The sequence below is a fragment of the Hevea brasiliensis genome, chromosome 16, assembly GCF_030052815.1.
Source record: "Hevea brasiliensis isolate MT/VB/25A 57/8 chromosome 16, ASM3005281v1, whole genome shotgun sequence".
Taxonomy (NCBI): Eukaryota; Viridiplantae; Streptophyta; class Magnoliopsida; order Malpighiales; family Euphorbiaceae; genus Hevea; species Hevea brasiliensis.
The window spans coordinates 35,706,744-35,734,403 of NC_079508.1; the positions used below are offsets into that span (position 1 = coordinate 35,706,744).

The 27,660-nt window shown below is 27.7% G+C and overlaps 1 protein-coding gene and 1 long non-coding RNA gene across 2 annotated transcripts; both read left to right on the plus strand.

Annotated features, from left to right (window-relative positions):
- The first annotated feature begins 20,083 nt into the window (after nucleotides 1-20,083).
- On the plus strand, nucleotides 20,084-21,422 carry LOC110653210 (glucuronoxylan 4-O-methyltransferase 1). The gene has a single exon (XM_021808782.2). The coding sequence runs from the start codon at nucleotides 20,286-20,288 to the stop codon at nucleotides 21,204-21,206; it is 921 nt and encodes a 306-aa protein (XP_021664474.2). The 5' UTR covers nucleotides 20,084-20,285; the 3' UTR covers nucleotides 21,207-21,422.
- Nucleotides 21,423-24,500: 3,078 nt separating this feature from the next.
- Nucleotides 24,501-26,511, plus strand: LOC131174728 (uncharacterized). The gene is made up of 2 exons (XR_009144963.1): nucleotides 24,501-25,032; nucleotides 26,000-26,511. It is a non-coding gene; the product is annotated as an uncharacterized LOC131174728 (long non-coding RNA).
- Nucleotides 26,512-27,660: the final 1,149 nt, after the last annotated feature.

Consider the following 27,660-nt stretch of genomic DNA (forward strand, 5'->3'; position numbering starts at 1 on the left):
TTTGTAGCTTAGAGATAGTGAAATATTTTATGCAATGATTGAAATTGAATCTAAGAGGCCTTCTCCTCCAATTTTTTTTTTCTCCTTTTGATTTTCTTTTTAATTGCTATTCGTAAGTATTTTCATCGGTAATAATTTTTTCTCTCTTTTTTTTAACTTTTTATTTTTTTTCTAATATTTTTCAGATTTGTATCTATTTGAAATAGATACAAATAAGCCTTGAATAAAATCTTTTTACAAAATATTTTAAATTGGTATTCATATAATTTTCTTTTCAAATTTATCAAATTAAACTAAATTATAACTATATTATAAAAGTATATATTATTAATAAATTTTCACTTTAAATTATTTAATTCAAATAAAAATTTATTTTTTTTACTCACAAATAATATTAATTCATTTCTCATTTATTTAGATTATAATGCATTTTTTTAGGCAAAAATAATTTGAAAAAAGTGTTACATAATTTTTTTAATATTATTTTTTATTGTTTATTTTTTATATGAATTTTTAAAATTAAAAAAATAAATTCTTTCAAATATAAAATTTTTAATTATAAAATTGTTAAAAAAATTAATTAAATTAAATTCTTGGGAATTTAGGTTTCAACAGGTTGAGGAGCATTAATTGTTGTGCAAATATATTTCGACATTAATTTTCTTATTTCTTTTTTATAATATTATGATGAGTCATTATCTTGTGCATATACATTTTGGCCTACATTGATATTATCATATATCTTGCTCTTTCTTTTTGTGATATTATGATGAGTCATTATCTTATCCATATACGTTTGGCCTACATTGATATTAAGAAAAAAAATACATTTAGTATTCTATAGTTTACGCATTTTATTACAAAAGGTTTGAAGTTATATATATATATATATATATATGTGTGTGTGTGTGTGTGTGTGTAAGGATCTGTGGTATGCTGCCGTTAGCATTTAAGGGACAAAATAATCAACAGCTGTAACACCCCTATATGCATAACCCTGTGCAAATAACTGTTTTGATGATCAGTGTCGGTCCCGGCAATTAAGATGATTAGAATCATGTTTAAGTCACCTAGAAAAATCCTGAACAAAAATTAATAATGATTACCAAAATGTTAAATACATATCAGAAAAATAGAACATAAAAGGTTAAATGAGTCGGGGGTCACAGCGATGGGTGACCGCACCAAGAAGTGACTGCGAGGTCAGTTATAACCCTGTTTTCGTACGGGGCACTGTGACACCGCAGGCCTAAGAAAAATTGCAAAGCTAGGGGAAATGTGAAAATCACAAAAAAAAGGTAGAGAACCAGATCAAATAATTAGATCAGGGTTCCGGAAGAAAACACTGAATTATTGGCAAACCGGATCAGACTGGCGAGGGATAGATTGGTCAATTCACCCTGTAGACCCTTATTTTGTGATGAGTATGTACATTGAGACTGTGGGAAACCCGATGATGAAAAATTATATGATTGTAGCAACTTATGACTTAAGCATGACCCGTCACCAATCCGAAAAATTATATGACTGTAGCAAATTATATGGCTGTGGGAAACTCCTAGAGAAGACTTATGACTTAACTGTCCAATAAAATCTGAAAAATGAAAATTTTGAAATATAGAATTAAATTAATGAAGGATAGAAAAAGAAACGAAAAAAAAAGAGAATAATGACATCACCCAAAGTGACATAAGCATGATGGGGTAAATAAATTTCAATTAATTAGATTTTTTACCAAGTCAATTTTAATAGATAAATACACATAAAATAACAAAAATTAAAAGAAAAATTGTTGGGTCTTCTTCCACCCCTAGCCGTAGCTCTCTCTCTCGCTTATTTCTCTCTCAAATTTCTACCATGAATGCTTAATTTCAAGCTTTCTAAACCCTAAATCCCTTACTTCTCTTAAAGAAAAGTTGTTATTGAACCTTGAGAAGAAGATTGAAGAAGATAGAAGAGGAAAAAAATTAAGAAAGTAAGAAGTTGGAGAAGCTTCATTCAAGGTTAGTAATTAACCACTTAATTTCTCTTTAGAATTATGCTTATGAGCATGAGTTAAGCTAGAAATTGTAGAAAAATCAAATAAAATCAAGTATGGTGGACCATTAGGGAATTTTGGTCATGCTAGGGATAAGTGAAATTGATGGTGCTTAGTTCAATTAAACATATAAGTAGGCTTGATTAAGCAGGTAGAAGTAATTGATAAGCTTTAATTTGAATGTGTTACATAAATTGTAAAATTAGGGTTCTTGACTCTTAGAGTTTTGAGGGGAAAATTTGAGAATTTAGAAAATTAATGTACTTTGACCTAAGTGAGATTCAAAATGGTCAATTGAGACCAATTGAGATGTGTTGGAGTAATTAGAATTGCAATGAAATTCAGATTAGTGAGGGGTCATTATTGGACAACCTGACCTAGGTCCCTTTTAGGGACCAAAACTGTAATTTTGCCACCCCAATTGGTGTGAGGACAATTAGGGATGAAAATAGACACATAATGACTCATTTTTCATGTGGAAACCATGCCCAAAAAGTGACTCTAAGTTAGTGAACAATTAGGTCAAACCCGGAATTGGCACACTGCCACTGTACAAAAATGATCAAATAAATAGTGTTTATTTATTTAGCCATAACATAGTCTAGGAAGTCCAAATGACCTGATTTTTGGGGCATTGGAAAGATATGACATAGTACTACAACTTTTATGAAGAAGACCAACCCAAATTCTGCCCATAACCAAGTTGAATTGCCATCCAAAGTTGAGTCACCAAAACTGCCAGAACCAGAAATTGTCCAGAATTTCTGGGTTTGGACTAACCCGGCCAGTCCTAGAAAAATATGTATAACTTGGGCTACGAAACTCCAAATGGAGTGATTCAAAAAAGGAATTAAATCTAAGACAATAAGGAACAATTTTGATGAAGAACACTTAGCCAAATTATCACAGTAACCAAACCAATGGAATAGTAAAAAATAGTGAACCAAAACTGAAATTTTGGATTTGCACATAGGGAAATTGGAAATTGAATTGGCAATCAATGCCGACAAAATTGACACCCAAAATGTGGTATATAGGTGTAATTAGAATTAATAAACCTATTTAGTAGGAAAAAGTCAACATTTTGACTTGAATAGTATAATGAATAGTGACCCAAAATGCAAAATTTAAAGGATACCATTTTAAGCAAATTTAAGGCTACAATTAAATTGGCATGAAATAAATTAATAGATTAATTCTGAGATATGGTACTTAAACACTATAAACTATGTGTTTCAATTGAAAAAGAGACTGGAAAGGGATCTTTGAGAAAAAACCAAAAATTGGAGTAAACTAGTCCACAAAGAGGTTTGCGCACAACTAGTTTTTAATTGATTTTATTCTGAATATTTCATATGATTAAATGACGTTATTTTTCTCATGTATTATGTTTATCAAGTATTGAATTTATTTCAATGATTATTGAAATTGTTATAGTATGCATGAATTTAGCTTTGTGAAATGATATTTCAACAATTATTGAGCATTATTGTGGATTGAATAAATTAATTTTGAAAAAATTGTGATAAAATATATTTTGAATTGTGATGAGCATAAAAATTATTGGATATTGAAATTGACATTGAATTGAATTGTGTTGTGATTTATGCTCACAAAAAGGACAAAGAGATTCATTATATTATTTTATATCTCACTATAGATGTTTGACTAGGTTATTACCCGTCTCTCTCATTTGTTGAAGAGACAATGGAGTTAGCTTTGTTTTGATTACCATGGTTCGTGCACAGGCTTAGATTCTCCTTTTATTAGAGGTTAGATATAAGTTTTTCATTGGCCCTTTCGAAAGTTGCATTATTGTGGTGTGTACTGTGCATGATAATTCGACCTCCCCGACCATAAGGAGTTAGAATCCTGATTTGTTCTCCCGGACCATAGGGAGTTAGAATCTAAGCGAAGATGGCCCTTACGGATTAGTCTTGTATAGTTAGTGAGATAAAGAATGGGTTTTGAATAGTAATAATTGTGATTTCAAATGAGATTTATGCATAATTGATTTTATTGAAATTAAGATTTGTTTTCATAAATTACTAGAATTACTTTAAATGTTCAGTTATAATTTGATAAATTAAAATTTTTTAGTAGAGTCATTTTAATAAATGATTTATTTTATTGGCAACGAATATTTTAATTTTTGGAATTTTGATTGAATTTCAAGATTTACAAATTCTTTGCTAAAATTTTGTTCTTTGCTAAAATTTTGGCAATGTATTATATATTATATTTTAAATTATAGTTGTGCACCACTAAGTTCACCACTCAGCGATAGCTTTGTATGCTGTCACAGGTGAAAGTAAAGATAAAGCAGTTGAGAGAGATTTCCAGTAGCTCTGCCTTAAAGACTCATTGGGATTAGCTTTGGATATATTAGAGGTATACCCTTATATATTAGATTTTGATGTATGCATGTAATTATATGTATATAAATTATTTGAGCAGTTATACAAAAACTCTTGTAATATTATTTTGGTATGTAATGAAATCAAATTATTGTAATCTTAATTTGAGAATTTCTTTACTTGTATATTTTTGTAACATTAATTTTATTACCCTAATGAGTATGATATTCAAATTTCCTCTTGAGTTTTGAAACTCATGTATGGATTGAAATTGAATTGAGTTGATTGTGTTGAATTGGGATATGAAAATGATTTGTATTGGAGTTGTGGTTGAGAAAACATATTGGAAGTGTTTTTCCTTTCAGGGTTGAAAAACTGTTTTCTCAAAATACAGCCAGCATTCTACTGAAATTTGAAAAATTTTTTATAACTCTAGATTTTAATCGAGAATTTGATTTATGACTTAGTGTCAATTAAAGGTTTTTAATACTTCATAAAAATTACCCACCAACTTAAAACTGAACGGAAATTATTTTAAAATCTCTTATAATATATTTAATGGGTTACCGGTAGGCGAAGTATGGTAATTTATTATGTGTACTACAGGATCATATTATGCCTTACGGAGGAGTAGGGTGTGACATGTTTAGTGGTATCAGGAAAATGGTTTTAAAGTAAATTTTAAACTGTGAATTTGAGATATTTTGTCGGTAAATACAACTGCTCAAATGTTTGATACATATAATGTATTTACATCATAAATATGAACTAATAGAGAGAAATCTCCTTGTGTAGGTTGTCCCGGGTAAAGAAGATTTTGTGAATAGAAATGGAAAAGAGAGATAAAACAGTAGAACAACCAATTACAGTTGAGGCACAAGGGGAGGCCTCAGCTTCTCAGAGTGTTGAAGGCCCGACTGTACCAGTTCCACCGGTACAAATTACTGCACAAATGGCCCAGTAAATGGCCACTTTCTTTCAATAAATGGCTGATAGTCTATCAGCTCAAGCCTAAGTACAGACCCAACCCCCACAAGGGCAACATGAAAATAGATAAGAGGGAGAAACTTATGGGTCAGAGCTTGAATAGTAATTTAGGGAAGAGAAAAAAATTTGAGGAACACCGAGCTCAGGAATATGACAGAGGCAGATCATCAGAACAGAAGCCATTAAGGTCCAGTCGTCGAACAACTAGAAGTTCATATCCTCCTCGCATTTGCAACTCTCGTTGCAAACTACATGGGGGTATTTGTGGTAAAGCCATTAGAGCCTACTACAATTGTGAAAAGCTTGGACATTTTGCTAGAGATTATACTAGAGCACATCGACCTGCTCTCCGAAGTTCATAGACAGTTGGTCAGGGCTGAGATAGAAATAGAGTTGGTACTCCTCACAACCATAACACAGTGAATCAACCCGAATATAGTAGCACACAAGTCAGAGCGTCCACTATGCGCTAAGGAGAAAGAACAAAAACTTCGGATATAGCTGCTGGTAATTTTTTAATTTTTAGAGGAAACAATTAGTTATTATTTGATCCTAGCACTACTTATTTGTATGTTAGTGTTAGAATTATATGTTCTGTTTCTATTCCTTTACATGGGAAAAAATTTTGATGCATCAGTGATTAGTCCTTTAAGATAAGGATTATGGTAATAAGTGTAATTGAAATTAGTTTTGGAAGAGTTTGTCGGCGAAAAGTATTTGCTAGCACATAAGAATTTATAAAGCTAATTAGTTAGCCTATTTAATGTAAAGCAAGAGGACCTAAAAGTAAGTTACAGTTATAGAATTGCTCTAGATGGGGGCAAAGATGTTACTGCTAGTAATTGTCAATAGATATGGTAATCAGAATAAGTTTTGAATATTAGTGAATTCGAAAAGAATAAAATGTAGGAAAGTTTGATCCATTGGAATGTATCGTAGTAACTATGCTATGTTCTTAATGTTTATACTGTAAGTTGCAGATTACAGTACTGACTTGAGATTATTGTGTAGAGCTATGTACTATCCAATAGTACACCAAGATGAGAATAGTTGCCACGGCATCTATTTTGGTACAATAATGCCAAGACAGAATTTTATTATTGGAAATGAGTTTAAAAATCCTAATCTGGGATTTAAAACTCTAAAGTTATAATATCTAAAGGTTATAGTTATAAGATAGCTAGAGTCATTGACTCAGTTATCTAACCCGAACTATGATACGTCAGGAATTGCTATAAGACTAAAGATTTCGGTATAGTAATAAATTAAATATAACATTGATAGTGCAAGGTCATTCGGTCTCGGATATAGGATTTATAATTATTTTGGTATTGTTATAGATTTTTCACCTAAAGTTTTGCGAAAAACAGTATTATAATAGTATAACAGCAAAGCACAAAGAAAATTTTTGTTCCTCTGATTGAGAATAGGAGAGTGAAAAAAAAAATATATAATAAGCTATAAAATATCGATAGATAAAAGAAAGGTGAAAATAAAAATTTAAATAGTTGATTTAAATGAAACAAGAAATGTTATGAATATTAGTAAGAGTGTTGATTAGAATGGTTAGAGGACCAAATCAGAGTAATATCGAAGTATAGCGAATTTATTAGGGATGATAAGAGGTGCTAAATCATGACTCGACAGTCAAGTTAAGAAAGAAGATAAGATTGAGGAATAAAATAATTAAAGTTAAGTTGTGGAATGGAAAAAGAAACAAATAGAAAAATAAGAAATGAGTTAAACAAAAGCAAATAAGATGGTATAAAATGGCACATAAACCTAGATTCGAAATAAAGTTAGTAAGATAACAGTTATGAATCTATGGCCGATAACTAGATAAGTAATTCGAATATGACCATAATGGTCATTCAATAAAGAAATATGAATCGAAATATTAAGTAGAACAATAGTAAGAGAAGATTAGTGTTATACACACAAATTAAACGTTGTAGTAGATAGTTAGAAGTCTTACATAGACTCAAAGAAAAGAAGATTATAAGAGAAAAAAAAAAAACTAGTTCTCACATCATAGGATTATATGAGGTCCTAGAAAGAGTGGATCTGTCAGCACACAGATTTACTTACCTCTAGAATTCAAATGAATTCAAATTTAACTTATGATAGAAGCTCATAAGGAACTTGACACACGAGGTGAGCAATCGATATGTAAATATTATTGGCTAAAATGCTACGGACCATCATTCAGATTATGAGGCTACATGAAATGTGAGAGAGACATGAGAAAACAACACATACGGATAATTAAGGACTGACAGTGGGCAAAATTTTGAGGTCAAAATTTTTTTTAAGGGGGGGGGGGGGGGGGAAGAATTGCAACACCCTTATATGCATAGCCCTATGCAAATCATTGTTCCGGTGACCGGTGTCGGTCCGGGCAATTAAGAGAATTAGAATCATGTTTAAGTCACCTAGAAAAATTCTGAACAAAAATTAATAATAATTACCAGAATGTTAAATACAGATCAGAAAAATATAACATAAAAGGTTAAATAAGCAGGGGGTCACAGCGATGGGTGACCGCACCGGGAAGTGACTGCACCAGGAAGTGACTGCGAGGTCAATTATAACCCGTTTTCGTACGGGGGACTATGAGACCGCAGGCCTAAGAAAAATTGCAAGGCTAGGAGAAATGTAAAAATCACAAAAAAAAGGTAGAGAACCAGATCAAATAATTAGATCAGGGTTCCAAAAGAAACACTAAATTATTGACAAACCGGATCAGACCAGCGAGGGGCAAATTGGTCAACTCACCCTTTAAACCCTTATTTTGTGATGAGTATGTGCATTGATGCTATAGGAAACCCAATGATGAAAAATTATATGACTGTAAGATGTAATTGGAGGCATGGAGCTGAATTATTAATTCTGTGGCATGATCTTGAAAAAAAATAAATAATAATATGTTTTTTTAGGAAATGAATTTAATTAAATTTAAATAAAATTTGTTTTGCTTAAATTTAATATGGGTAGTTTTTAAATGTACCTAATTAAGTTTAATTAGGCCCCATGGGCCTAAGAAAGCGTAGTCAAGAATTTTAAATATGACCCATTTAATTTATTTTTTGAAAATTAAAATAAAAAAAATATATTTTTTTTTCTCTATCCCTCTCCCATACAAACTCTCTCTCTCCCTCTTTGGCCCCACTCTCTTCCTTATTCCCTATTGATGCCACTCCCTATCCTTCTCTTCTTATTGGTTGGAACACCTTACCCATATCTCAGTCTCACCCAAATTCCTCAATCCTAGTTGTTTAAGTTATCTGAACCCTATCATACTAGGACTTTAAACCCTACCACACCTCTTCCTCACTCTCTATTGGTGCCTTCCCCTTCCCCTCTCTTCCTATTGGTTGAAACACCTCATCCATATCTCAGTCTCACCCAAATTCTGCAATCCTAGTTGTTTAAGTTATCTGAACTTTATCACCCTAGGACTCCAAACCCTATCATACCTATCTCCCAAAATCCGATAAATACCCTACTGAAAAAAGAGGAAAAAAGGAAAAGAGGGGTGGAGGGGAAGACAAAAAAAAATTAAAAAAAAAAAAGGAAAAAAGAATTAAAGAGAGGAATAACCAAAATTCTTTTAGATCTTCTTTTTTTCTATCGATATTTCTTAAAGGTTAGTTCTTTCATTTTCTTTTCAAGATCTATGCGATGTAATATTTAATACTATGTTCCTTGTTTTTAATTTATTTTATATGTTCATATAGATCATGTAATCATGTTTAATTTGAGAGGATACACAACTCTGCACATATTCCGTTTTCTGTCTCTCATATTTTTATTATTTATTGTTATTTTCTGAATCTATAAAAAATATGAAAAACTTATATTTATATTCTACACGAAATTCTATTAATTTTAGGCTCAAGAATCACTAAAAAAGCTTTAATATTTTATAAGTTATGGCTATTTGAATTTATGGTTCCTGTAAAATCTAATTTGTAGGATACCCGATTTGTAGAGTCCATATCTCTCTTGTTTCTAAATATTTTTGTGTAAATTTAGTGTCTAAAATTAAGTTTGGAGTCTTGTGAATCTTTTCCAAATAGTTTTGCATTCATATCTGTTATGGTTGGTGAGTTATGAATTTTACAAAAAAGTAGTGCAATTCTATTACTAGAAAAAGTTATTATTTGTGTAGACCATTCGACTAGGATTTTGTTTGGTTTATAAATTATATAATGTTGTATGATGTTTTGGCTATCTTATGTAATTTTTTCATGATTTTTAGGTGTGTCTAACTATTTTTCAAAAATCAAATTTCTTGCTACCGTCAATCTGCCAGAATTTGAAAATTATATATTTAAGCATGTTCTTGTATTTTCTTGGGTTTCAATTGATATTTGGTTTATTTTTCTGTGCTTTTTTAATTCAAGAAGTATTATGAAGTGTTTGGAATATGTTAGAAGATGTGGACCCTTAGGTAGCTGTAACTAATTAGGAATCTTAACCCTTTAGGAGACTAGAGTTAGAATTCAATGTAAATTATTATTAATATTTTTTTATTTTCTTTAATTTCTTTATTTTTTATTACAAACAAAATTGATAAGTAGCCCTAAGGTAAGTACCAAAGAGGGCATTCGCATGGAGCTTACATGGAGCTAAACGGGAGTAAACCAGGGATATCATTGCTATACTAGAAGAGAAGACCCTTTTTTAAGGGTAGCTTGCCCCAATAGCTATTACAATTACTAACAAGTAAGTAATCATAAATTCCTAGAATAACCATTGGCATGAAATTATAGTAATAATATGATTTTTATTTGGTAAATTAAAATTAACTTTGTTTTTTATTTAACTGACGTTTGCATGTAATTAATTTAAATAAATACTTTGTAAATTAAAATTAATCTTGTTTGTAAATTAAACTAACATTGGCATGTGAAATAAATTTAATTTAATACTTGGTAATTGTAAAATAAATTTGCATGTTAGAAATCTTTATTAAGTTGTGATTATTTGGGCCTTATGTAATATTAGAATAAATTACACATATACATAATTAACCTAGTTCAATTATCCTTAGGGTAACTTAGTGAAAAATTAATTAATTAGGTGAAATAGAAACTTAGGGTTATTTGAGATTGAATTTATTTGTAAATTAAATTCTCAATAATAAATTAATTTTAGTCATCTGATAAATATCATTTAAATAATTAGCAACCCCATAGATAGGAATTACTTGTGCATGAAAATTGTTTGTAAACAACAACCCTTTTATGAATTACTTGCGTATTTAGGATTAGTATTGCATTTTTAGGATAAAGTTTAATAAATGAATAATAAACAAGACTTCTAGAAACATTAGTAGAGGACTGACACTCGAATTAATGAGGTTAGACCAGGCGTAAGGGATGCCTAACACCTTCCCCTTACGTACCCACTATCCCGAACCTAGACATTAGGCTATGGTAATGATGGTTGTAGAAACTCTGCAAGGATTAAGTTGCCATCCATGACCCTCGAAAGAAACACTGAATATGTCTCGATTATTACTCGGGTGACGACTCCTGTCTATCTATGCATTCGTGGCATAAATCCTTAGTACCGTGGTAGTGTTATGGGAAAACGGTACTTACTAGTGGTTTGATTCTATTAGGATTGTATGAAGTGCATGTCTATAAAATATTGTCTAAGGAGATGATACTTAAGTGAGACTATTGTGACTCCACCATCTTTCCTGGTGCATTTTATATAATTCTAGTTGATGATATTTCGCCTCACGCCCCCCCTCCTACACACCCCTAGAAGTGACTCATAACTTAACTGTCCAATAAAATCTGAGAAATGAAAATTTTGAAATATAGAATTAAATTAATGAAGGATAGAAAAAGAAAAGAAAAAAAAAAGAATAATGACATCACCCAAAGTGACATAAGCATGATGGGGTAAATAAATTTCAATTAATTAGATTTTTGACCAAGTCAATTTTAATAGATAAATACACATAAAATAACAAAAATTAAAAGAAAAATTGTTGGGTCTTCTTCCACCCCTAGCCGTAGCTCTCTCTCTCTCTTATTTCTCTCTCAAATTTCCACCATGAAAGCTTAATTTCAAGCTTTCTGAACCCTAAATTTAACCCTAAATCCCTTACTTCTCTTAAAGAAAAGTTGTTATAGAACCTTGAGAAGAAGATTAAAGAAGATAGAAGAGGAAAAAAATTGAGAAAGTAAGAAGTTGGAGAAGCTTCATTCAAGGTTAGTAATTAAACACTTAATTTCTCTTTAGAATTATGTTTATGTGCATGAGTTAAACTAGAAATTGTTGAAAAATAAAATAAAATCAAGTATGGTGGACCATTAGGGAATTTCGATCATGCTAGGGATAAGTGGAATTGATGGTGCTTAGTTCAATTAAACATGTAATTAGGCTTGATTAAGTAGGTAGAAGTAATTGATAAGCTTTAATTTGAATGTGTTGCACAAATTGTAAAATTAGGGTTCTTGACCCTTAGGGTTTTAGGGGAAAATTTTGAGAATTTAGTAAATTAATATACTTTGACCTAAGTGAGGTTTAAAATGGTCAATTGGGACCAATTGAGACGTGTTGGAGTGATTAGAATTGCAATGAAATTCGGATTGGTGAGGGGTCATTACTGGATAGCCTGACCTAGGTCCATTTCAAGGACCAAAACTATAATTTTGCCATCCCAATTGGTGTGAGGCCAATTGGGGAAGAAAATAGACATATAATGACACATTTTTCGTGCAGAAACCATGCCCAGAAAGTGACTCTAAGTTAGTGAACAATTAGGTCAAACTCGGAATTGGCATACTGCCATTGTACAAAAATGACTAAATGAACAGTGTTTGTTCATTTGGCCATAACTTGGTCTAGGAAGGTCTAAATGACTTGATTCTTTTGGAATTGAAAGATATGACATAGTACTACAACTTTTATGAACAACATCAACCTAAATTCTGCCCATAACCAAGTCGAATTGCCATTCAAATTTGGGTCACAAAAACTGCCAAAACCAAAAATTATCCAGAATTTTTGGGTTTGGACCAATTTAGCCAATCATAGAAAAATAGGCATAACTTGGGTTACAAAACTCCAAATGGAGTGATTCAAAAAGGAAATTAAATTTAAGATAATAAGGAACAACTTTGATGAAGAACACTTAGCCAAATTCCTATAGTAACCAGACTAATGGAACAGTACAAAATAGTAAAGCAAAACCAAAACTAAAATTTTGGATTTGCACCTAGGAAAATTAGAAATTGAATTGGCAATCAATGCCAACAAAATTGACACCCAAAATGTGGTATATAGGTGCAATTAGAATTAATAAACCTATTTAGTAGGAAAAAGTCAATATTTTAACTTGAATAGTGCAATGAATAGTGACCCAAAATGTAAAATTTAAAGGATACCATTTTAAGTAAATTTAATGCTACAATTAAATAGGCATGAAATAAATTAATGGATTAATTATGAGATATGATACTGAAACACTGTAAACTCTGTATTTCAGTTAAAAAAGAGACTGGAAAGGGATCTTCTAGCAAAAATCGAAAATTAGAGTAAACTAGTCCACAAAAAGGTTTGTGCATAACTAGTTTTTAATTGATTTTGTTCTGAATATTTCATATGATTAAATGACGTTATTTTTCTTGTGTATTATGTTTATCAAGTATTGGATTTATTTCAATGATTATTGAAATTGTTATAGTATGCATGAATTTAGCTTTGTGAAATGGTATTTCAACAATTATTGAGCATTGTTGTGGATTGAATAAATTAGTTTTGAAAAAATTATGATAAAATATGTTTTGAATTGTGATGAGCATAAAAATTATTGGATATTGAAATTGATATTGAATTGAATTGTGTTGTGATTTATGCTCACAAAAAGGACAAAGAGATTCATTATATTGTTTTATATTTCACTATAAATGCTTGACTAGATTATTACCCGTCTCTCTCATTTGTTGAAGAGACAATGGAGTTAGCTTTGTTTTGATTACCATTGTTCGTGCACAGGCTTAGATTCTCCTCTTATTAGAGATTAGATCTAAGTTTTTCATTGGCCCTTTCGGAAGTTGCATTATTGTGATGTGTACTGTGCACAATGATTCGACCTCTCCGACCATAGGGAGTTAGAATCCCGATTCGATCTCCCCGACCATAGAGAGTTAGAATCGCCTCAAAGATGGCCCTTACGGATTAGTCTTGCATAGTTAGTGAGATAAAGAATGGGTTTTGAATAGTAATAATTGTAATTTCAAATGAGATTTATGCATAATTGATTTTATTGAAATTAAGATTTGTTTTCATAAATTACTGGAATTACTTTAAATGTTCAGTTATGATTTGATAAATTGAATTCTTGAGCAAAGTCATTTTAATAAATGATTTATTTTATTGGCAATAAATATTTTGATTTTTGGAATTTTGATTGAATTTCAAGATTTATAAATTCTTTGCTACAATTTTGGCAAGGTATTATATATTATATTTTAAATTATAGTTGTGCATCACTGAGTTCACCACTCAGCGATAGCTTTGTATGCTGTCACAGGTGAAAGTAAAGATAAAGCAGCTAAGTGAGATTTCCGGTAGCTGCGTCTTGAAGATTCATTGGGATTAGCTTAGGGTATATTAGAGGTATAACCTTCTACATTAGATTTTAATGTATGCATGTAATTATATGTATGTAAATTATTTGAATAGTTGTACAAAAACTCTTGTAATATTATTTTGGTATGTAATGAAATCAAATTATTGTAATCCTAGTTTGAGAATTTTTTTACTTGTATATTTTTGTAATATTAATTTTATTATCCTAATAAGTATGATATTCAAATTTCCTCTTGAGTTTTGAAACCCATGTATGGCTTGAAAATTGAATTGAGTTGATTGTGTTGAATTGGGATATGAAAATGATTTGTATTGGAGTTGTGGTTGAGAAAACTTATTGGAAGTGTTTTTCCTTTCAAGTTTGAAGAACTGTTTTCTCAAAATACAGCAGGGTCTCTGCTGAAATTTGAAAAAATTTTGTAACACCATATTTTAATCGAGAATTTATTTATGACTTAGTGTCAATTAAAGATTTTTAATACTTGATAAAAATTACCCACCAACTTAAAAATAAATGAAAATTATTTTAAAATCTCTTGTAGTATATTTAATGGGTTACCGGTAAGTGAAGTACAGTAATTCATTAGGTGTACTATGGTATCATGTTATGCCTTACAGAGGAGTAGGGTGTGACAACAGCATCAGATATACTCTAATGTGATATAACGTCGTCAATACCATGTCATCAATTTTAATACCGTTATTTAATTTAGGGCTTAAGTACAAAAGGCTTAAATGCATATATCCCTTATATGCCAAAAAATAGAAAGCTTAGGCTCTTACTACTAAAAGTTTAAAAATAGTGAATTTTTAAGTGTACTTTTTCCCGAAAAAAAATTTGAATGTATATTTCAAATTATTATCATCCTTATCCCTTTTCAAGATTTTTCTTTTCCTCTTTCTCTTTTTCTTTTGTAACTAATCATTGTTGTAATTGTAACACCCAGGAATTTTTAAAAGAAATTTTATATTTAAAATATTATTGATTAATATTTTATTATTTAATAATATGATTTCCAAATGGTGTCAAAATTTCAACTATATTGTTGTGTTGTCAATTTAGTAGAGTTGAAATTCCCGTATTTGGATTAAATTAATTTATTATTATCATTTTTTTGAGTTTTGGGCTTGATTATGAGATTACTAAATAATAAAACTTACTAAAAGCTTCGAGGGTGTTATACCTATAAAAGTGGATCATAATAGTGATGCTTGGCCAACTGCATAGTATTATCGACTTTAATCCATGTGGCCTCATTGATTTGTCCCTTGAGCCTCACCATCATCGGGCTTGAAAATGTGCTATGCAATTAGGCAAATCATGCCTTGCGAATGCCCTTCACTTTTTACCTATAACCCTTCCATTTGTAACCAAGTTAATGTTCCTTAGTTTCAGCACTACATGAAGAATTTTTTTGCTCATATTTTGTAATTTGTTTTAGAGTTGTGAATCTTGTAACTTGTTTTTGGATTTTGAAAAAGCCTTTGAGAAATATAAAAATGTATAGATAAGGGAGAGACTATGACAAAAACACAAGAAAGAGATATGAAAATGAGGAGAGAGAAAAGGAAGAGGAGGAGAGAGAGATGAATAGAAGGAGACAGAAATGGGGGGAGAGAGAAAGAGAGATGGGAGAGTGACCAGGGATGGCAACGAATTAGGTTTTTGCCGTACCTAATCTGACAAAATCCTAATATGATAGATTTGGTAACATATACTAGAGTTTGGGACGGGTTCGGGTTTGAAATTTAATATCCGTTTTACGTACTGAGTATCAATTATCCGAACTCATTTATATAAATATTTAATTAAATATAAAATATATGTTTTTATGATGATATTTATAAATTTTTATATATTTTATTTTATATAAAATAAAATTGAAATATTGTATGGAATTATTAAATTTTTAAAATATAAATTACTTGTAAAAATAATTTTTGTGTAGATTTTTAATTAGAATATATAAAATTGAATGGGTTTGAATTTTTTTTGCTAATAATAATTAAGTTTAAAATATGTTCAGGTTTTGAAAAATATTAATTGAGTTTGAGTAAGGTGATTTTTGCGGGTAATGTACCCTTGCCATCCCTAAGAGTGACCCATATAAGAAGAGACAGAGGTTAAAATAGATGGATATAGAAAGATAGAAATGGAAAGAGAGAGAGAAACCCAAATAAGAAAAGAAAAAGAGTGAAATACATGGAGAAAGACAAAAAAAGAGTAAAAGGGAGAGATAGAGATAAAAGAATTAAAATTAATTATAATATTTAAAGACATATTTATTAAAATAAAAGGATTTATTTGTAAATCAAATGAAAATGTATACTTAAATATTATGTATTTTTAAACTTTTAAATTAAAGGTCTAAATCTTAAAATTTTAACATTTAAATGATCTGTGCGCTTTTCAAACTTTTTCATTTTTTTTACACTTAGGCTCTAAAAAATAAATATCAATACAAAAATTGCTAACGTTGCACTGTCAACAACGTTACATTAAATGTCACCTCAATCACATTAGTACTATATCAACGCTACATCAACCACATAAATATATGTTTTACTTTGTTAATCAATATGTCAATTAAATACTAATAATATTATACCATATATCCTGAAGTGAAAAAAAAATTTTTTTTTAATAAAATACATAAGCTACAAGATAAATAAATATATTTTTCCTTTAACATAATCGTATATCTTGTTCTTATATATATATATATATATATATATATATAACAAGAATGAGAAACAAGAATGAGAAGACATAATTATAAATTTTATATATTGAAATTTTAAATTTTTTTAATTAAATAATGTGTACACTCAAATGTATTATGCAATTGACCAATAAAGCTCAAACACGTATCCAAATTAAAAGCAAAAAGAAATACCAGACTGCATCATGAGGCCATATTATTTGAAGATAAAAAAAACAAAAAATTGTAACCACCTAATGATTCCTGTTTCCAACACTCTGAACGGCATTAAAGCCAGCGCATTCTAGCCCCTAGATATTTGATTTGGATTAATAATCTTGTTATGTGCTGGCATAAATTATTTTTATATAAAAACCAACCACAACACTTTCTTAAATTAAATATTTAACGCGTTTACTAATTATAAAACACATTTCATATGAGGTTAGATGCATCTTAAATATTTATCATAAAATTTATGTAAAATTAATATATTTATTAATTTATTTTAATTTTATTTTATATAATATATTTTAATTAATAAATATATAAATTTTATAGCAAGTATTTAAATAAAAATTATTAATTTTTGATCACGAACTTTTAATATTGATAATCTAACAACTCCATTATTTAATTTCTTTACTAACCCAACTAACTTTTTAATTAATTTTTAAGAAAAGGCAAAAAGCTTATTTTAAAATTTAAAATATAGTTGAATAGTTCAAAGTGTTTTAGACTCAAATGAGGCCTTTAACTTTTAAAAAGATTAAATAAGTCTTTTAAATTTAAAAAAAAAATATCTAATAAATTCTTTTATTATTTTAAGGATAAATGAGTTCTTTAAATTTAAGAAAAAAATAAAAAATTAAACTATAATTTACCTGTAATATAAATTTTGTCAAGCTCATATATGATGATTTTCTAATATATATGGCTTTTATCAGCAATCCTGCATATTTGATTTATAATATCTTAGTGAGTTATATTCTAAAGCAAATTGATAAGTTATTTATTGTCAAATATTGATTCAAAAAGTTACTCTATGAGTTCATCATCTTTGTAATAGTTCCTATAGAGAATCATTTGATAAAAAACAATTTATCAATATGTTATAGGATAAAACAGATATCTATCGAGATATTGTTAATCATATATATAATATTGCTGCTGAGGACTTTGTATATTAGAAGATTTTATTGCATGACATTGATTGAATTTATATTAAAGACAAATTATAGTTTAGTCTTTTTTTTATTTAATTTTAAAAGTTAAAATGTATATTTATCCTCGAAGAATTATTATCTATTTTTAAAAAATTTAAAAAAACTTATTTAATTTTTTTTTAAGTTAAATGACTTAATGGGATATCGACTATTTGACATAACTTTAATCCTTATCCTAAAGAAAATTTAATAAATATGTTAACAAATACAATAATTTAATTTTGACTAATTTAAAAAGTTTTATAAAAATTGATTCGTAAATTATTTTATATAATGAAAAATGATCAATTTTTTTATAATCAAATTTGATTATTATTATTTTTAACTAATTTTGATTATTATTTTTTACCCTCTCATTGCAGCAAACTTGCATAATATTATAAATAAAAAAATTAAACTAAAATATTATATTTATTAAAAACCAATTATATTAGGTTTAGTTGACTTAATAAATATTTTTTTACTTATTAGGCATATTTCTTTTTTATGAGTTTTTATTCTCTCAATTCTCTTATTAAAAATAAAAAAAAATATTCTTTTTATGATACATATTAAAAGATCATCTTAATTACATGGTAAGATAGAATCAACAAATATGAAAAAAAAATAATTTTTTTAATTTATTGAGATATTTCTATATTTATTTTATATTTCATATATATATATTTTTTTTTTGTGGTTGTCCTCCTACAAATGGATTCTCCAAATCAACAAACATGGCTAATTTGCCAAAAAAAAAAAAAAAAGGAAAAAAGGTTGATTTTTCAACTACGTCTACGCTGACAGGTCTACCAACCACATTGTGTACCAACTGGCAATCTTATTTGCTTTCTCGTCTCCATCAAGTCCCCAACTTCCCTTATCTTCTTTATTGCTTCATTTCTAAGATCATTTTCTTTTTATAAAAATAATAATATATAATAAAAAAAACTAATTGCTTCATTTCTAAGATTAAAGTTTTAGTTATTTTTCCTTTTTTTTTCCTTGTCAATGCAATGCAGCTACAAATTTCCTCTTTCTTTTATAGTATATTTCCCTTTAATTGTATACTAGGATTGAGCAGAATTTAATTTAAATTAAAAATTAATTAAGTTAAATAAAATTTTAATTATTGATTTAATAATTTAATTTGATTTGAGTTTTATTTTAAGGAATTTGACCTATTTGATTTGGCTAAAAAAATCAATATAACTAAACAGAATTGAATAATTTATTTCTTAATTAATTATTATTATATTTAAATTGGATTTATAAATAAAAAATAATAGTAAAATTGAATTTAAATTTATTCTAAAAAAAATAAATTGATAAATTAAATTAAATCAAATTTAACTGATTTGATTTAATTCAATTTAATTTTCTTCTTAATTTAGTTTGATTCAGTTTAATATGATAAAAAGTTTTATTTTATCTAAATTGATTTGATTTAATATTCTATATAATTCAGTTCTGTGCATTTAATTTGCTAAAAAATTTGTTTTATTTAATTTTTTAAATTCAAATTTAATTGAATGAAAAGTACTCATAATTAAAATTTTGAAAAATATATATTAGTTAAAATAATTGAAAATACACTTGATTTCATCATAAACAGCACAATAATCAATTTCAAATTATTTTTTCATAACATCTTAAAGAACAATTTTAAAAAACAAAAAACTCAAAACTCAATTCAATAAAATTTATATTTTCAATTTATTATTTCTAAATTTTATGATTTTGAAAAGATTAATTTAAACTCATCAAATCCTTTTTTTTTTTTTTTCATTTTCACAAATTGTTAGATGCAATATGTTATAATGTCACCAAATTGTGAAGTGAAAGTTGAAGGTAGCAGGGGACATGATTAGGTACTAGTGGGTCCTCCAAAGCTAAGTGATTTTTAGATCTACCATTGATGGAAATACAAAAGGTAACTCATGCACTGAGATAGAGATGGCCACTGTTTAATAGCCTGATTAATATTGAATTTTAAAAGTTAAAATTATTTTTTTGAGTAAAAATATTATTTTAAATATTATTAAAAAAAATAATTAAAAAAAATTATTTTATTATTTTAATATTTTTATAATTAAAATTTATTAAATTTAATTTTTAATTATTTTTTAATACTTTCTAATTAATATATTTAATTAACGTCAGGACTTAAATCTAAAATCAAATCTCAGTTTACCATCCCATTCTATTACTTTCTTCTAAGAAAACGAAATTTATTAATGTCTTTGTCTCCTCTCCTTCCAAGGCCCCCACCACCTTTCTTTCTTTGAGGAACAAGACCAAACTTCAAGCTTTCTGAAACAGATTTCATGGCTAGCTGCAACTCTCTCTCTTGGGAAATTCATCAAACATATTCACAGCTATGAGGTCTAAAACTCAATCTCCCACTAACATCAAGCTCATCCTCCTCTGTTTCTTCTTCCTCTCCCTCTTTCTTCTCATCATCTGGTCCAATTTCACATATTCTCACCCAAATTCATCACCCATATCAGAAAAACACCTTGCCAATTCTACAAGCTTGCAGCCTGATGATCAAGAACAATCTTCCTGTTCCTCTTCCTCTTCCTCTTCCTCTTCCTGTCCATCTCTTCCCTTAAACCCAACATGCACCAAAACCCCACCTTCTTTGGCTAATGCTCTCGTCCATTACGCAACTACAAACATAACTCCTCAACAAACCCTGAAAGAAATCTCTGTAACCTTAAGAGTTCTGGAGAAAAAATCACCCTGCAACTTCCTAGTCTTTGGCCTTGGCCATGACAGCTTGATGTGGATATCTCTAAACCATGGTGGCCGCACAGTTTTCCTTGAAGAAGACAAGTCCTGGATAGAGCAGATCAAGGAGAAAATACCCAGTTTAGAATCCTACCATGTGAGCTACGACACCAAAGTGCATCAAGCAGATGGGCTGATGGAGACTGGAATGGGAGAAGAATGCAAAGTGGTGAGTGATCCAAGATTCTCCAAATGTCAACTTGCACTCAAGGGGTTCCCTAGCGATGTGTATGATATAGAATGGGACTTGATCATGGTTGATGCTCCAACTGGTTATCATGACGAGGCGCCAGGGAGGATGACGGCGATTTACACGGCGGGGTTAATGGCGAGGAATAGAGAGAGTGGAGAGACTGATGTGTTTGTTCATGATGTGGACAGAGTGGTGGAAGATAAGTTTTCTAAAGCTTTTCTCTGTGAAGGTTATTTGACGGAGCAAGAAGGGAGGCTCAGGCACTTCATTATCCCCAGCCACAGGACTCGTTTGGGCAGACCCTTTTGTCCTTAGAGGTTATTCTTTTTTCCCCCATTGGGGGTTGGGTTGGGTACGCCTCTATTTTTCTTGTCTTATATGATTAAGAGGGTAAAGGGTATTTTTTTTTTATTTTTTTTCTTGTCTTATATGATTAAGAGGGTAAAGGGTGTTTTTCTTTTATTTTTTTTTAATTTCCTAAATTTTTAGGGTGGATGAGTTGAAATATTAGTAAGATTCTCTTCTGATTTAGCCCGTTTAATAATACTATAACTTTTCTTGAAAAGGTTAAATGAAAAAAAATTAAAACCTTTTTGTCCAATCATCAATTTTTAATCAAATATTTTAACTTTATTAATTTAATTATAAACTTTTTATATTATTTTTAATTTTAACAATAAATTTAATTAAAAATAATTAAACTCATCCATTAACAAATAATTCAATTCTTTTCATTAATATATTGACATTCTATTTAATTTTATTAATTTATTTAATAATTTTAATATTTTCATTATTTTTGATAAATTTATTATTATTTAATTTTATTTTTTTTTCTCTCTTTTTGTTATACTTTAACTCATATTTTTTAATTATTTTATATCGAATTTAAAGCTTAACAAACAAAAAAAATTCAAGAGTTTAAATATTAAATATTAATAAATAATATAACAAAAATAAATCTAATTATAACTTTTAAAAATAATAAAAACTTAAATCAGCAAAATAATATTTTTATTAAATATATTTGAAAATAATTATTAAAATAACAAAAAAATTAAAATGATTGACTAATATTAATATTATTAGTAAATATTTAAATTAAATTATTTAATTAAATTAATTGTTAAAATTAAAAATAATACGAAATTTTGGGATTTAAATGATAAAATTAAAATGTTTAATTAAATTTAAAAAAAATTTATAAAAGTTTTAATTTTTTAGTTATTTAGTCTCACACAAGGCGTGGATTATATATATATATATATATATATATATATATAAAACTTTTATTTATATAATTTAATACATAACTAATCTAATTTATTAATATGTATTAATGCAAATTCATTAACTATAATAATTACATTTATCAATAGGATTTTTTTGCACAAGAATTAATCCTTAACAAAAATTAGCACACTTTTCACTGCAAGAAAATATCAGAATAAAAATCAAATTTAGAAATGAATTTATATTAGTTTGTAATTTAAAACGGAATTTGAGTAAAACAACTTACATGTATCAGAAACCAATTAGCAACCGATTTGAAATCGAAATTTGAAACGGATACAAATCAGTTTCTAAATTATGCGGCATAATTTAGCAGTAAATTTTGCATCAATTTAGAAATTGATTACAAACCAACATTTGAAACCGAATTATTTTCTGTTTCTAATTTGAAGGCTCAAATTAGTTCCACTATATTTAAGTCATATTAGAAACTGAATATCGTCGGTTCCTAATTTCAATTTAGAAACCGATTACATTCAATTTCACAATAAAGATATTATCTATTTATATTTAGAAACCGATTCATATCAGTTTCTAAATTAATATATTTTCTATTTTATTTACTAAAAATTAAGTCAATATAGAAATCGATTTCTATCTGTTTCTAATTTCTTCATTTACACTTAGAAACCGATAGCTTTCAGTTTCAAAATTTATCTATTTTATATTTTATTTAATAAATTTTTAAGTCATGCTAGAAACTGATTTCTGTTAGTTTTAATATTCCTTTGTTACATTTAAAAACCAATTTATGTCAGTTTCAAAATAAATCTATTATTAATTTTATTTATTACATTTTAAGGATAAATTAGGAACCGAATTGTATTAGTTTCTAATTCCTAATGTTATTTAAAAACCAATTACATTCGATATCAAAAATTAAATTATTATCTAATTATTTTTAAAAATTGATTTGTATCGGTTTCAAAAGTAATATAGCTTCTATTTTATTTATTAAATTTTAAAGTCAAAATATAAACTAATTTTTGTCGGTTTCTAATTTCTTCATAGACTTAAAAACTAACAGCTTTCAGTTTCAAAATTTATGTAAGAAAAGTTAGAAATTGATTTCTGTCAATTTTTATTTCCCTTAGTTATATTTAGAAACTGATTACTTTCAATTTCAAAAATTAAATTATTATCTAATTATATTTAGAAACCAATTTATATCGGTTTCAAAATCTACGTATCGTATATTTTATTTTAATAATTTTTAAAGCAAAGTTAAAAACTGATTCTTTTCAGTTTCTATTTCCTATGGGTATATTTAGAAACTGATTTGTGTCGGTTTCAAAATAAATTTATTGATAAAATTTTGAGGTCAAATTAGGAACCGATTTATATCGGTTTCTAATTTCTTTTGTTATTTAGAAACTGATTACTTTCGGTTTCAAAAATTAAAGTGTTATCTTATTATATTTAGAAACTGATTTATATCGGTTTCAAAAGTAATATAATTTTCATTTTATTTACTAAATTTTAAAGTCAAAATACGAACTAATTTCTGTTAATTTTTAATTTCTTCATTTACACTTAGAAACTAATAACTTTCGATTCAAAATTTATCTGTTGTATATTTTATTTAATAAAATTAAAATTCAGGTTAGAAACTAATTTCTTTTACTCCATTGAACATTAATTTAATTAAATTCAAAATAAAATAGAGTTAGGATTAATAACAAAGTTTAACTTGAAATATTTAGATTTTTTTAACCTATGGCTGAAGTTTATTGCAAATATTGGGTTTGATATATAATGATTTTTAAGTAAAAGAAAATTATAAAATTAAAGAATAAAAGAACACCACATATGGTATTAAAAAATTAAGAGAATTTTCATATATTATTAATTATATTATATAAAAAAATTAATAAAAAAATTATATATAAAAAGTTTAAATTACAATTTTATCTGATGGATATTTATATAATTAATTAAAATAATATAAAAATTAAAATTGCAATTTAAATAATTTAAAAATATATATATAATATCATAATAATATTATATTATATAAAAAATTAATAAAAAATTATATATAAAAAATAAAATTATGAATTTCTATAAACGTGGATTGCACTAGGATATATACAAATTTGCGTTGCGAAATTTTCGTACAATTTTAATTCATTACTTCTTCACTAAAATGGAAAATTGATATTTTATTAAATACTCATTTTTCTTAAGTGAAAAAAAAAACATAATTAAAAGATAAAAATCTAATTTTAACTTTCCTTTTTCAAAAAGCTTTAATATAAATAATTTAAAATAAATAAATAAATAATAAATTTATATCTTGCATCTGCATAAATTTTAATGTAATTCCATACAATGGACATGATTTTACTTTAAATATATAAAATTCCTCATCATTGATAGATGTTTTGATTGATGAAAATTTATTTTGAATTTTAAAATTTATCAAATCTGTTTAATTTAAAATTTTATTTTGATTTATTTAAAAATATAATTCCATTTATTTTATATTTTGTAATTTTAATTAATTCAATTTATTTATTTTTGAAAAACAAGGGTTCAACCAACACACCGTGTTTCTCCATAGCGTGGTTCACCCATCATTTCTTCTCTACTCTCCTTTCTCATTATCGCAGAGATAAACTCCCCCCTTTCTTCGATTCTTCCTAACCTCCTCTGTCCTTGACTTTTTTATTTTCTCTTTGTCTTGTTCTATCGCTCTCTATTTTGCTTTTATTCATCGATTTCATTATTCCATTTGTGGCTGCTATCGAAGTTTGTTTCAAGTCTGTGATATTAGCTCGTGGGATTTCTGCAATTTTTCTCTGGGTGATTCTGGAAAAGGGCTTAGCAGAGATCGTGGGATTGCAAGGTATTTTTACTTTCATGTATTTTAGGGGTTTTTTTTTTTTTCAGGGTTGCTTTTAGATTTATGTTTAGGTTTGGTTGTTGAAGTAAGTTATGGAATTTTGGGTGTTTTGTTTGAGTGAATTCTGATTGGTGAGAGTGCTTTTGTCTGAGATTGTGATTTTATTTCTGTGAATAGTAAAATTAGAAATGGAATACAAGTGGAACAGACGGTAATGTTGTTCTAGCAGCAGAGAAAGTAGTATTAGCAATATTTACCTTTCATGTGATGTATGTGTTACAATGCTTTGTTCATAACAAATGCCTCCAAAGGTTTAAAGTTTGCCTTCTTCCCCACTAATCTTGTGCTTAACTGGCAGGTTCTGTAATCTAATCTTTAAATTTATGATAACTGGTCATTTCCTTATGTAATTTCGATAGTGGGTTTAAGTTCAATTGATGCCTTTCATATGAATTATCATTCGTTAGTGAGATATTATGCATGTTATTATTGTTTTCTATTGTTTCTACTATGATGAAAGATTTTCTCTGATGGGAAATTATGTCTAGGCATTTTGACAAACGCTCCAAGCTTATTATGATTTACTTTAGTCTAGAAAGTGGGGTAAGAAGTGGATGATGAATTGATGACTGTCATTGACCTTATGAGTGTAGTTATCCATAACAATATTCAAACACTTTCAATGCTTCAACCATAGAGAGGAGAATTAAGAGTGAGAGAGCATATAGCTATTACATTGATGTTTTTAGTTTATGTTTATCCCATAAATTTAGGCAAATTGAAATTTCTGAAGCATGTTTGTGGTGATGATGGCGTAAAGACTTTACAAATAACAGTTAATTAATGCATTTCCTTTTCCTAGTTGATGCTTGGACATCATACAAGGTATGCAAATTTTTCCAATCAGTTTACTTCTCCCAATAGAGTGCTTTCTCCCATCAATTTGGTGTTACATGTCTTTTTTTACCAGGTTAAATGTGATGAGGCAGTAGGTTTGTCACCAGAGACTGATGCTTCTTTTGATTTTTGAATAAAAGCACTTTCCTGGCCGCAAGATCTTAAGTCGATTTATCTATCAAATTAATGGCATAGATTTCAAAAATGGCTATTATATCAATTAAAATTCAGATTCTCATTTGATGTCTCTCAAAATACTTCTGCAACAGCTATTGTCTATGTAATGGTTATTCCTAAAAAATTTTGTTGTCAGCATTATATTTGGTTTATGGTGGTGCCGATTATGTGTTACATGGCTTCTATAATGGTTTAAATTGAACTGGGAAAGAAAAGTTTGTAAACTAAGCTCTGTTCTTCTGTATTTTTCATTCTATCATAACTGTCGTAGGCCTCCGGCTTGTCCACTTGGCTTTTGTAGGAACTGAGAGGTAGGAACTAGGAATGGAGAATGTTTTGACCTTGCACAATTATTCTGTCATCTCTTCTGTGAGAGGAATATGAAATATCAAAATGTTGTATATTTTAGTTATTGGCTTTAATTAAGATTTGAATTTAATATCTCACGATTCTGGGGAGGACTCTCTATTTCTATTTGATATTTCACCACACATGATGACCTTATAATTGAAGACCAAGAAAGGTGTTTTAATTAATTTGTATTAGACAGATGGCAGTGGATGACACAACTTTTGAATTGACATGTAATTTTTTTGGTGCCTCAAATTGCTTATCTTTAATTTTTTATTATTGCCTGCTTCTAATGATAATTTTCATCTATGTAGTTTCTTTTCCCAGCAAAAATGTAGTCCCAACTTTAATTCATTAGTCTAATCCTCTTCTTATTTTATATATCACATTGAAAAAATAAAAAAAAAAATTAAAGGGTGAATATAAGTAAATAAATTACAATATTGACTTAATTAATTATTTTAATATGTAAAATAATTCAACTATTTATATAAATTCAAATTAAAAATAAACTAATAAATAATTTGCTTAATATTCTTTTCAAAATTTAATACACATTAATAAATAAATAAATAAATAACCATGTCTACCAAGTACTAAACCTAGTTGCCCAATAATTGAATATTTTTATTATAATAGAAAAAAATTATGAATTTAAGTGTATATAATACTTAATTTAATTAATTAGTTGCGTTAAGTTGTTGCAAGATATATATCAACATTGAATTTGTTATTAAAGTTGGTATGCGTCAAATATTTGATGCAGAAAAGATCTTCAGAGAACAAATATTAATAGGTGCGCTTCATTAATTAAGCAAATATTATGTTCATGTGCATTTTGTATTATTGTAAGAGTCAAAGTCTAATTTGGAATAAATATTAATTTTAAAGTTGATTTTAAGATATATAAAATTCATAATTATTTACCAATGTTAATACGATAATTATGATATTCTTTTTTCAATTTCCTTGTATAAAAATTTAGTAATTTTTTAGAAAAAAAATTTTAAAAACTGAAAAATAAAATTTCATATATATAACTTCCTTTTTTCTTAATAAATTTATTATCTGTAAATATATAATTTAAGAATTAAATTTCTTCTCAAATGGTTGGAGAGATTTTTTTTTTCTATTAATTTTCTCTGTGCAAGCTAAGAAAGGGTTTGTTTTTCATTCCTTACCATATTAAGATATATAAAAATAGAA